General features: G+C 46.3%; 1 protein-coding gene across 1 annotated transcript; it reads left to right on the forward strand.

The window, feature by feature from the left end:
- Positions 1-272: 272 nt before the first annotated feature.
- FGF16 (fibroblast growth factor 16) lies at positions 273-10,230 on the forward strand. Its single transcript, XM_054472448.1, has 3 exons — positions 273-832; positions 7,087-7,190; positions 9,232-10,230. The coding sequence occupies exons 1-3, from the start codon at positions 559-561 to the stop codon at positions 9,475-9,477; spliced, it is 624 nt and encodes a 207-aa protein (XP_054328423.1). The 5' UTR covers positions 273-558; the 3' UTR covers positions 9,478-10,230.
- The last annotated feature ends 2,226 nt before the right edge of the window (positions 10,231-12,456 follow it).

Consider the following 12,456-nt stretch of genomic DNA (forward strand, 5'->3'; position numbering starts at 1 on the left):
ACCTGCCAAAAGCAGTTATGCCTCACTGCAATGTGTAGCTTTTTCCTGCCATTTTTTCATAATAAAAGAGGGAGTGAAGCTCGCTCGCTCTCTCCCTCCACCCCCCCTCTCCCAAAAAGAGCCAAATGGATGCAAGAAAAAAAAAAAAAAAAAGAACCCACACACCAATCTCCGAGGGGATGCCAATGAGGTGTGGCTTGTATTTAAATATCCAATATGTCAATGTAAGGGGAGTGGGTATGTATATAAAGTGCCGTTTGCATCTGATAGCTGGACGAAGCCAGCTATGAGAGGCCGGGGGAGATGGATGCGGAGGGGAAGAGGCACTTTGACTGAGAGCAAGGTCAGGAGCGCGCTGCCCCGCGCTCCCCGCCGCTGAGAAGTTCCTTGGACGCGAACAGACGTCGACTGCAGCTCGGCAGAGCGCGGAGCAAGCGAGCTAGCGAGGGAGCGCCGCCGAACCGCCCGCGCCCGCTGCGGGGAGAGGCAGTTCGCGCCCCGTGGCCCCGGCTCGGCCCGCGCGCGCCCAGCACAACCAGCGCCGCGATCGGCCCAGCCATGGCAGAGGTGGGGGGCGTCTTCGCCTCCTTGGACTGGGATCTACACGGCTTCTCCTCATCTCTGGGGAACGTGCCCTTAGCTGACTCCCCAGGTTTCCTGAACGAGCGCCTGGGCCAAATCGAGGGGAAGCTGCAGCGTGGCTCACCCACAGACTTCGCCCACCTGAAGGGGATCCTGCGGCGCCGCCAGCTCTACTGCCGCACCGGCTTCCACCTGGAGATCTTCCCCAACGGCACGGTGCACGGCACCCGCCACGACCACAGCCGCTTCGGTGAGGACGCGGTCGGGGAAACGGGAGGCGGGCGGACGGCGCCCTGGGGAGCCCACAGCTCTGGGCTCCGGCGTAGGGCCCGCAGACCGCCCCCGGGCTTGGTGTCGTCCGGGCCAGTCGAGGCTAGACACGACGGTGCGGGCGTGGGCCTCTCGACATCAGGGGGCCCTGCACCCTCGGACACTCTCAGGTGGGGGCGGGGGCGCCTTGCGGTGGGGCCTCTCCTTTCGCCGCTCCACAGTATCTCCCCGGGGAGCAAGGGGGTAGTTCTGGGAGCTGGACTCTAAGCCTTGAATGAAAGCAGGTGGAGCTGAGACAGGGGTGGTAGCTCTCGCCTAGGAGGCCGGGACCGTGACTGCAGCGCGGGCCGAGCCTCGAAGGCAGCAGGGCTGTGGCAGCTGATTTCCTGGAACAGGATCCTGCATGGGCCGTGGGCATGTGAGGCGGTCGGCCGGCACATAAATCGCTTTTGGCCCGTAGGTACCCGGCAGCTGTGGCCTCCGCCTGCCTCGGGGTCGCTCTGTCCAGGGTAGGAGCCAATCCAGGCATCCTGGCACGAATTGGGAATCTAGGAAAACCTCGCGGTGTCCACCGTGTAAGGGCACAAGTCCTGGGGCAGCTTTTGCCGGAAACTACCTCTGGACTCCTTGCCTCAGTGAGGAAACCGTCCTGGGCCCACTCCCAGTCCCAGAAACAGTTGTCTCTTGGGCCCAAAGCAGGAAACGTTCAACCTCCATCCAGGATTGTCTCTGTCTGCCTGCCACTATACAGACTGTTCAACACAGCTGCCTGTCTCACATATAGAACTAATTACACAATTAATATAAGCCTTGATCTGGGACAAAGATCATTAGGTTTCTAAGCAAATGTGTTCACTCCTCGGTAATTTGCCATTTTTATTTTCAATTTCCAATTCTATACTAAGACATCATGGGGGGTTCTGTGACAGCTACCTTTGCCCCTCCGCATCCTCCAATGTCCTCTGCTTCCTCCCAAGGACCCTATAATCCAAGAAGGACACCTTTTCCCCAAGCCAGTAAGATGTTCTGCCTACACTCAAACATGACACCCTTCCCTTCTTTTTCCCACCCTCCTTCTTGCCAACATCTGCCCCAACCCCCCAAACCTCTCCATCCTCCTATTCTCCATGCCTTGCTAGAGCTGCATCTGGAGTGCACAGCAAAAAGGGGAACATAGGGGCCAGTTGCTGGGTAAGGCCAAGCCTAGCAAACAACTTAGGGGCAGGGTTGGTCTTCCTTGCTGGGAACAGGCAGAAACCCTAATAAGGTCTATGGCATCTTGGAAAAATGCACTCAAACATAGCTAGAGTACAGTGGGTTGGAAGGGGTAATGGAGGGGTGCAGGTGTCTGTATAAACTTGCAGCAGGTCCTCAAAAGGGTGATAAGGTGGAGTGGGAGGAGAGGGAGTGTTAACTTGGCTCCTTTCCCTTTCATTGCTTGTGATTTTGCAGTCCCCTTTTGTTCCTCTTCTTAAAGAATGGGACTCCCACCCCGGCCTCAGAGGCTTCCTGAACTGGCATAAAGATACCGGGGTAACTCATTGCCGATATGTAACAAAAAAATAAGGTCATGAAATGATGGAGGAATGTGGGGTGGGGGCAGCGAAAGTGGAGAAATTATGAGCACACCTCCCAGCAGCTCCAAATATTTTTCTGATTTTGTGCCTAAGCTGAGCCCAGTAACCTACAAGGTCAACATAAATCAGTAATAGGCTCTTGAGATAAGTGGTGTTTAATTACCTCCCTAAAGACACATCTTGATTTCTTTTCATTTCCCAGGTCTGCTAAGGATGTTAAGTTTAAGGAGAAACCAAAGGAAATAAGATTGGCAGGAGGAAGGGACATTTTCACTGCTGCTTAACTGACTGCTTCATTTTTGGTTTTGCCTTTAAAAAAGAAAACAACACTGGCTAAGAGCACCTCTGCATCACCTTTTCCCCTTCCTCCTTCCCTGACTTCCTGTCACTTTCCTGCACTTCCTGTAAAGAAAATGATAACTGGCCAAAGCTCTATCTTTGTAACCTTCCCTGCCAACTTTAAAACACATACTCTTTCTCAGTTTAGCTTTTGGCACAGAAAGAGGTGGTGTTCGAGTTTGCTAACTCTTTCCTCCCTCCACATTTGAGTTAATCAGCCAGGGTATTCAATAAATTGAAACTTTAACATTCCATAAGTGCTTTAGCAGTCAACATTCCAGCAGGGTAAAGTAGGCCAGACTTAAGATATAAAATATTATAGATTTCTGCTAGGGGGGAAGAGGTAGTCTCCAAAAGCCATGTGAAGTAAATAGCTATTTGTTGTAATTGGAGAGCAGGGCCCCCAAGGATTACCCTGGAATCCATGTGTTCAGAACAAGTCAGGCTAAGCCCAAGAGCAGTCCCGACTCCAAATAATAACCTGTTGGCACAGCATATGCTCTCCGCTCTCCATCTGCAATCAGTAGCCAGGAGTATTTCAATCACCGCCTGGCTGGTAGCATTTATATGAAGTTCACAAGGATACTGACATTCCGAGGGGCACCTGTGGACTGGCAGAGCAGAGCTTGGGAGCCAAACTGAAGGAGAGTCCTCCCACCAGGTGGGATGGAGTGGGCTCATACAGCTGCTTTGGTTCTTGAGTGATCTGGTTCTCGTTTGGCAAGATGCCAAAGCAGCACTGTCTCGTCCCCAAAGGTCTGACAGGATGGCTGAAGGATTCAGGCAAGTTATGGAACTAGATTAAATGACACATTAGACAGTCATCTAGCTAGGTTCTGAAGCAGTGGGGCCCAGAACAGATCAGTTTTGACTGAGGGCCTGGGGAGAGAGGTATAAGAAGAGTCTGGAAATTGTCAAGAAAAGGGCAGAGCCTGATGTGGGCAGGTCAAGATGAGGCAGAGTAGAGAGAGGTCGTGGGCCTTGAAGGGGTAAGAGTACTGAGGACAAACTTTGTCTACTTAATACTTCACCTCAACACTTTGCTGTTAACACCCCTGTCCAGCTGTAGCTGGGAAAATATGAAAATGGCTTATTTTCTCTCCCCCTTCATGCTGGCTGGGATTCAGGAGAAGGTTTAGGAATATCTCTTCCATCATCATGTGCCACTGGGTTCCCACAGTTTGAAACCAGCTAATAGGAAAGTTGGCAAGGGAAAATGATGCCCAAAGACAGCTGGGCAGGGATAATTCCAGCTGTTGGAGACCCCTGTTACTGGACACAACCCAAGTGACTTCCTGTATGATCTGTCCTTTGGCATCAGGGTTAACAGAGAGTTGGAGAAAAACTGTGGTGATTCAAATGGCCACACCTCTTGGGTTTCATGATTTGTTCTCACACTATGCCTTGGGCAGTGAGATCACAAGCTGCTCTCTGCTACTTAATGAGCTCAGGGTTGTCAGAGACATGATATACTTACAGAATGAGGGAACTCAGTCTTGAAGCTCAGGAGTAACCTGCCTGAGCAAAGCAAAGAACTAAAGGCTCCCACATGTTAGTGTCCCTCAGAGTTTAGGACCCAGAACTGAATCATGACCTGGTTTCTAGTTTCCTTTCCATACTGGGCACTCTCCTTTGAACATGCTCTGTTTTTCCATTTTCTTCTCTAAGCACAGGAGAACTAAACACACCATTCTCAGTGTGGTCTAACCATGGCAGAGCAGAGTGGTTCAATCCTCCCTCCCTTTTGCTAGTTACCAGACCTGTATCAGTGAGGCCTTAGATCACACTAGCTTTTTTTCTATTTTTTCCACTAGCTTTCTAATTTTTAATTTTATATGACCAATTGTACATTAGCTTTTTAATAATCCTGCTAATCACCCATCATACTGAGTTTGCCTTGTTCAATTAAGTCTCTTAGCCATTGTTGTGTTTTACTAAGCTACATTTCCCCATTGCAGAGATGGGTAGACTTGTATGTAATTAAAGTGCACAGGAACACGAAATAACAATACACATTTTCAAGAAAATATACATGGTTGCCTGAAGTGGAGGGGCAGATGGGAGCAGGGTATGAAGAGAAAAAGAAAGAAAGAAATAGATAATTATAAAGCCCTTGCACAGACCAACTATGTTAATAGGACATGAACTAAGTAGTACAGCTAACTCAGCTGTCTGCACTTGAGGCTCACCCTCCCCCAACCAAACCCCAAACACAAAACACTTTGGGAAATTTGGGGGACCAAAGTGCAGGACTTCACATTGATTCTAATTAAGCATAGTTGGCTGGAGCCAGTCCATTTTTCCGTCCTCTTGAAATCTCTTTGGATATTGATTGTGTCATCCCTCTCAGCTGTATGTCTTCTAGAACTAGGATAAGCAGTCCTCATATGTTCTCTTACAAGTCATTTATTGAAATATCAAACGGAGCAGAACCAAATGCAAAACCTTGTGCAATGCAGCTGAAGATTTGGTTGCATTAAATCAGTGTCTGATTAACCCCTACTTGGCACTGGGTATTTTCTCTTCCCCTCCTACCATCTTGTCTCAATCTCATTTCCCGAGACTCCTTTCTTTGTACTGTAAAATTTAATAGCAACCAGACTGAGAATAAAACTTGGAGGATTTCAGTATGAGAGGCCAAAGGCCAAACCCTGAGTATTCTATAGAATTGCAGCAGAAGAACCTTACATCCTTCCAATAGATCTGGGTGGGTTGTGGAAGCACATGCCCCCAAAGCTGCCATACCTGAACAGCAGCCCACCAGCTTGTGTCACTGGGGTTCCTCAGGAGACTTCCCAGTAGAGTTTTAACCTGATTTTAAAATTAGCCGCTTAAAATTCTTGATCTTGGAAAATCAGCTCTACTCCCTACATAGATTACATAGAATATTATTACCCTTAAGAATTGCATTTTTAATAAATAAATAAATAAATAAATAAATAAGAATTGCATTTTTGGGCCAGGCACAGTGGTGCATGCCTGTAATCCCAACACTTTGGGAGGCCAAGGTGTGCAGATTGCTTGAGCCCAGGAGTTTGAGACCAGCCTTAGCAACATGGTGAAACCTCGTCTCTAGAAAAAATAAATAATTAGCTGGGTGTGGTGATGCATGCATGTAGTCCCAGCTACTAAGGAGGCTGAAGTGGGATGACCACCTGAGCCTGGGGAGGTTGAGGCTGCAGTGAGCCATGATCACACCACTGCACTCCAACCTGGGTGCCAAAGTGAGATCCTGTCTCAAAAAACAAACAAACAAAGAAACAGAATTGCAATTTTGGATAAGAAAGCCAGATATGAGCTCATTTCATACCTTGGATGACTTAAACAAGTTTTTGGTCTGTATGTTGAGAAACGTGATTAGAGGCAGGAATATCAAAGAGGAGTCTAGTTGACTATTATGTCTGTATCTAGATAATAGACGTACTGTCTTGGGACAAAATTGTAGTCTTCAGTATCACCAGGATTTCAGTTCTGGGTCCTTTTTCCCACTTAGGACTACTGCTGGGTAAATGAAAGCATTTTCAAATCTTCACCTCTAATGTTGTCAGCTAGGAGGACATTTCTGAATTTCTTCTCTTTGGCCTTAAAGTTACATCTCAAATCAGTATTGAGTCCAATACCACCTGCCAACTCTTTGCTGTGGATAAACTTAAAATTCTCAAAAGAGAATGATAGGCTTGTCAGCTTGGGGCTGTACTAGCTGAGAATGATTTTTAGGAGAAAGCTCTCATGTGGCCAAGTTTTGCCTCCTGCCATAAGCAGGGGGAAAAAACAGTGAGTGGCCTGTGTGACCTTTGTTAGAGTCAGCTACAGGCAGTTGACAGCCTCATGTGGCTTTAAGGACATTGGGGCTGACAGGGCACAAAACAAGTTCAGCCTAGAGGACAGCAAGGTAATGCTGTGTGCTCTAAGGAAGAGGGAGGTTATGGGGAAAGATACAGAAACCTGTCCTCATTCTTGCATTTAGAAAACTGACTTCCCATTTCTTGAATTTGACAGCAATAGCACTTTGCAATTACGGAGCTTTTGTAGCCAAAGCCTTCTCATGGTCTCTTCCTCGTAATATGCCAAAGAGTGTTGAGTAGAAGCAGAGATGGTGTCCCCCATTTTACATATGGAAAAACTGAGGCCCAAAGAGACTAAGTACCTTCTCTGAGGTTCCATTCTTGCCGCAAAAGATGGTTTCATCAGGCACTTTATCAAAGGCACACAGGGCTGGCCTCCAGTTGGGGACAAATGACTGGTAGCTCATGTCACCTGAACAGCTTTCTCTTAGTTTGATGCTGGTAACGGGAATAGTATTCACTTTTTGCCTTAGGAATCCTGGAGTTTATCAGCCTGGCTGTGGGGCTGATCAGCATCCGGGGAGTGGACTCTGGCCTATACCTAGGAATGAATGAGCGAGGAGAACTCTATGGGTCGGTAAGTTTAAGGTTTTTTTGTTTTTTTGTTTGTTTGTTTGTTTGTTTGTTTGTTTTTTGGTCAGAGGTTATTACAACCAGTGTTTGGACAATGTAAAGCAAAAGTATAAAAATATTTATCTGGGGACCAGGCGCGGTGGCTCACGCCTGTAATCCCAGCACTTTGGGAGGCTGAGGTGGGCAGATCACAAGGTGAGGAGTTCAAGACCAGCCTGGCCAACATGGTGAAACTCCATCTCTACTAAAAATACAAAAAAAATTTAGCCGGGCGTGGTGGCATGCACCTGTAATCCCAGCTACTCAGGAGGCTGAGGCAGGAGAATCGCTTGAACCTGGGAGGCAGAGGTTGCAGTGAGCCAAGATTGCGCCACTGCACTCCAGCCTGGGCAACAGAGTTAGACTCCATCTCAAAAAAAAAAAAAAAGAAATTTATCTAGCACTTGAAAGCACTTTTTTAGCTGTAAAGGAGTAGTGTCTTCTAGTTACTTCTTGGCTGCTCAGGGTCTTGCTACATAACACCTTCACTCATTTGGCCCCCACCAAAACAAGCTTTTTTTTTTTTTTTTTTTTTTTTTTGACTTTGAGATGGAGTCTCACTCTGTTGCCCAGGCTGGAGTGCAGTGGCGCAACCTCAGCTCACTGCAACCTCTGCCTCCCCGTTCAAGTGATTCTCTTGCCTCAGCCTCCCGAGTAGCTGGGACTACAGGCATGCACCACCATGCCAGGCTAATTTTTTGTATTTTTTAGTAAAGACTGGGTTTCACCATGTTGGCCAGGCTGGTCTCAAACTCCTGACCTCAAGTGATCCACCCGCCTTGGCCTCCCAAAGTGCTGGGATTACAGGCATGGCCACTGCACCTGGCCCCAAAACATAAGCTTTTCTCTGATACATGTGCTTTTGCCTTTTTCATTAGAAGGCCAGCTAGTCTGATGATAACAGTAACCTGTGCTGGTTTGGCAGTAGATGGTCAGGGTTTGGGGCATTAACCCTCCAGAGGAGTACATCTGAATTTGAATGTGTACCCAGAGGACTAGCAGACTAGCAGGCACAAAAATAGGCAGTGGAAGAGCTGGCTTTCAAATTGAGGATTCTGAGGTTAACAACACAGTCCCTGATTTCCAGATTGCTTCAGCTGAGTCCCAAAGGCCAAATGAAACAAACAAATGAAGAATGAGGGTTCCAGGGTCTGGTGACAGCCTTAAGCCCTCAGCTAGGACTAGGCTAGCGGCAGTGCATTTTCTCTATTCTGGAAGCTAGCCTAGCACTGAGGAATGGTGAGTGATTTACTGACCTTAACCCTTCCAGGGGATCCCAACTCCTGGCTCTGGCTTTTGAGTCACATAGCATACTTTCTGGCTGCCTGCACCCCATGAAATCAGAACACATTTTTCCATGACACCTAAGAGATAGGCCTGTCCCCAGCACTCAGTATCGGCAACTCCAGCAAGTAGTATGGCGGTTAGATCAAGTGTGAGAAGGGACAGAGGCAAGAGACCCAGGAACTGCCAGCCTGAAGTAGCCAGATTGGAAGAGCTTTTCAAGGAGATCTTTTCTGAGCTTTCAAACTGACAGGCCTGAGACACTTCATTAGGAGAGATCACAGCTCACCTCCCATGGAGCTTTATATAGATCCGAGGCCTTTGCCTGTTAGTTGACATGGTTGACTGTAATCTCAATGAATTTGAACATCATTAGCTCTAAGTAGGGAGTAAGCTCAGTGGGTGCCAGCAGGGCATCGGGAGGCCATAGCAGCAATTCTCAGGCTCAAAGAGCCAGGTGATGCCATCTCCTCCAATCTCCTCCCTTCAGGAAAGATTTCAACTAAAACATTTTTGTGTAACTCATGAAAGAGAATGAAGGAGATACAGACAAGAATGTTTTGTACCATTTGGAAGAAAGATACCTCCAGTAACACAGAGAGATAGGACTGGAATTTTCTAACATCAGTGTGCTATTGCTATTTCAGGGTTTCTCTGCTAGCAAGCTGGGATAGGAGAAATAGTCATATAATGGGTTCTGCTTTATTTTCTCACCCTCACAGAAGAAACTCACACGTGAATGTGTTTTCCGGGAACAGTTTGAAGAAAACTGGTACAATACCTATGCTTCAACCTTGTACAAACATTCGGACTCGGAGAGACAGTATTACGTGGCCCTGAACAAAGATGGCTCACCCCGGGAGGGATACAGGACTAAACGACACCAGAAATTCACTCACTTTTTACCCAGGCCTGTAGATCCTTCTAAGTTGCCCTCCATGTCCAGAGACCTCTTTCACTATAGGTAATGAACCTCTGGTGTGCCCTCTGTGACCCATGTACTCTGGGGCCACGGTTGTCTCTGCAAGCACTATATTCATAGCTTTTCAATCCTTCCTTCCTATCATTTTAGATAACAGAAAAGCACTTACTGTTGAACTCAACCCAGCTGTTGCCTTGTTGTTCAAAGTGTATATCAAGGTTGGGTTATTTTGGGGAGGGATGGGGGGCTGGGCTCGAGGGAATCTTGTATATACTTTTTTCTTTACTCATGTTCCTTCCCCTAAGGTAGCATAACAAAGAATGGGAGCCCCTGCTAAGGGCCAGGGGTGTCTTACCCCACAATTTACTCAAATACCTTGACAATGGGTATAAATGAAAGGCCAAGGAATCTGCCGCAGATGCTACCTACAGAGCTTTGGAAAAGTCTCATTAAGAAAATCCTTGGGGCTACAGCCTTGCTGCAAGCCTTCCCTGCAATGACTCTGCAGATTTCTCATCTGTCCTGACATGCAGTTTTCCTGTCATTGGAAGTGGGAGATGGGGTAGGTTGTAAGAAAATGATATTAAAATGTAAGCCTGGATACTGTGCATAAGGACAAACTATTTATAAAATGTATATGCTATTTATTTTATATATTTATTTATTTCAAAATAATTTTATTTTTAATGAGAGATGTGATGGCTGGATTTTCATCAGAAAGAATAAGGTCCTACTGAAACAGGATAAAATGAGTTATTAAAGGCTTTTACTGGCAATAAAATTTGTCTTTATATTGTAAGATTCTGTCTAATTCTATTGATTTGTACATTTAGTAGGGTTAGAAGGTTGGCCAGCTTCTTTCTCTCCAACTCATTAGAATTTTCTGATATTGGCATCACACTGCCTATGCTAGATGACTCCATCAGCCAATATGTTAGCATTATCTAGAGGCCTTATGTGAAGTCCTAGTGGTCCTTTCCAGTTCTATGACTTTAAACATACAGGTGAATCAAAGCTTCAGGAAGGCCTAGACCAACAGCTATTACTGAAGCTCCCATTTGTCTTAGGACTGTGCATAGAGAAACTCTCCTTTGGGACTTGGTTAGGGTCCAAAGCCCTAAGGTCAAAACACTAATTGGGGGCTTCTTACTTCAGATATGAAGATGAAGGGATTCAAAATAAACACAAATTGGCTGGTGCAGTGGCTCACACCTGTAATCCCAGCACTTTGGGAGGCCAAGGTGGGTGGATCACTTGAGGCCAGGAGTTCAAGAACAGCCTGACCAACATGGTGAAACCCCGTCTCTACTAAAAATACAAAAATTAGCCAGGCATGGTGGCAGGTGCCTGTAACCCCAGCTACTCAGGAGGCTGAGGTAGGAGAATCGCTTGAATCCGGGAGGCAGAGGTTGCAGTGAGCCGAGATCACGCCACTGCACTCCAGCCTGGGTGACAGAGCAAGATTCTAATTCCAAAAAATAAAAAATAAAATAAATAAATAAACACAAATCAACAGAGAGACTGATTTTTTTGAACCAGTCAACTTCCATTCTGGAGATTTCCCCCTTCTCTTTACCCCCACCCTCACCTCCTGCCAGTGCTTCTCCTAGGGAATTTGGGAGGCTATAAACACACTCATCTACAGCAGTAGTGCTTAGCGTACTGTATGTGGTCTCTTGACCATCAGCATCACCTGGAAACTTGTTAGAGATGCAAATTATCAGAAATTCTGGAGGCAAGGTCCGGCAGTTTACATGTTAACAAGCCTTGCAGGTGTATTCTTGTGCATACTAAAGTTTGGGAATTACCACCCTAAAGGAATTTTTTTAAATTATTTTTGCATCTGAATGGTTTATAAATAAAGTTTTAGGGTAACTTCGGTCCAGAAAACAAAAGTAGAGTGGCTCTAGTTGAAGTGGGGATGGCATTTCTTGGAGCTCCCTCTTCCCCAGAGCAGCCTCTGAGGTATCTTGGTTAAATATCCCTAGCCTTGCTGCTCTGCCTATGGAGTAGCCATTCTTTATTCTTTACCTTTCTAATAAACTTGCTTTCACTTAAAAAAAAAATCCTTAGCCTCTTTACTGATATTTACCAAGGTAGGAGAATAGAGCTATTTGCATTTTTATAGTGAGTGTTGTCAGGAGACAACAACCAAAAGGATAAAAGTCTCATTGACATTGAGTACACAGGCACTACGAAGACCTAGTAGGAGAGGTTTTTGGGTTTGAGATAGTTCTCCCTAGTGCTCATGAATCATACCCTGTAGGCATCCACTATTTTTCTAATCGTATGGGTGAAACAAATAGCTTAGGTATCAGTTCACTTAAAAAACAAAACCCAAAGCTCACCTAAATCTGAGTACCCAACAGAGAAGCTGCACATACATGAAATAGCAAATAAGACTGTATAATAAAAAGTGCTAAATTGTGTGGCTTGCGTGATCATAGACTGGAATGCTCATCAGTGGAACTACTAACGTGGAGATCTGAGTAGGCTAGTGTGATTAGGGTGAGTTTCATGAAAGGGGCAATGCCTGCTGTGAAGAACAAACAGAATTTGGTGAGGAAAAGAGGCTGGCTGATCATGATGTTCATGTTGGGCTGTAGGGAAGAGACACCACCTTTAGTGGTCTCTGGCAGAAGAGTAAAAATCAGCTATGTGACATTTTTTAAATAACATTTTTTTCTTTCATTCTTTTTTTTTTTTTTTTTTTTTTTTTGAGATACAGTTTCATTCTGTCGCCCAGGCTGGAGTGCAGTGGCATGATCTCAGCTCACGGCAACTTCCACATCCTGGGTTCAAGCAATTCTCCTGCCTCAGCCTCCCAAGTAGCTGGGATTACAGGCGCCTGCCACCATTCCTGGCTAATTTTTTGTATTTTTAGTAGAGATGGGGTTTCTCCATGTTGGCCAGGCTGGTCTCGAACTACTGACCTCAAGTGATCCACCCGCCTTGGCCTCCCAAAGCGCAGGGATTACAGGTATGAGCCACCATGCCCAGCCTAAATCACATTTTTAATAGGAAG

This window comes from Pongo pygmaeus, chromosome X (genome assembly GCF_028885625.2).
Source record: "Pongo pygmaeus isolate AG05252 chromosome X, NHGRI_mPonPyg2-v2.0_pri, whole genome shotgun sequence".
Lineage (NCBI taxonomy): Eukaryota > Metazoa > Chordata > Mammalia > Primates > Hominidae > Pongo > Pongo pygmaeus.

Bases quoted from the DNA above. Each gene is read 5' to 3' on its own strand.
- FGF16 (XM_054472448.1), top strand. From the start codon at position 559: ATGGCAGAGGTGGGGGGCGTCTTCGCCTCCTTGGACTGGGATCTACAC. The intron at 833-7,086 runs GTGAGGACGCGG...TTTTTGCCTTAG, and splicing joins CCACGACCACAGCCGCTTCG to GAATCCTGGAGTTTATCAGC. The intron at 7,191-9,231 runs GTAAGTTTAAGG...TCACCCTCACAG, and splicing joins GAGGAGAACTCTATGGGTCG to AAGAAACTCACACGTGAATG.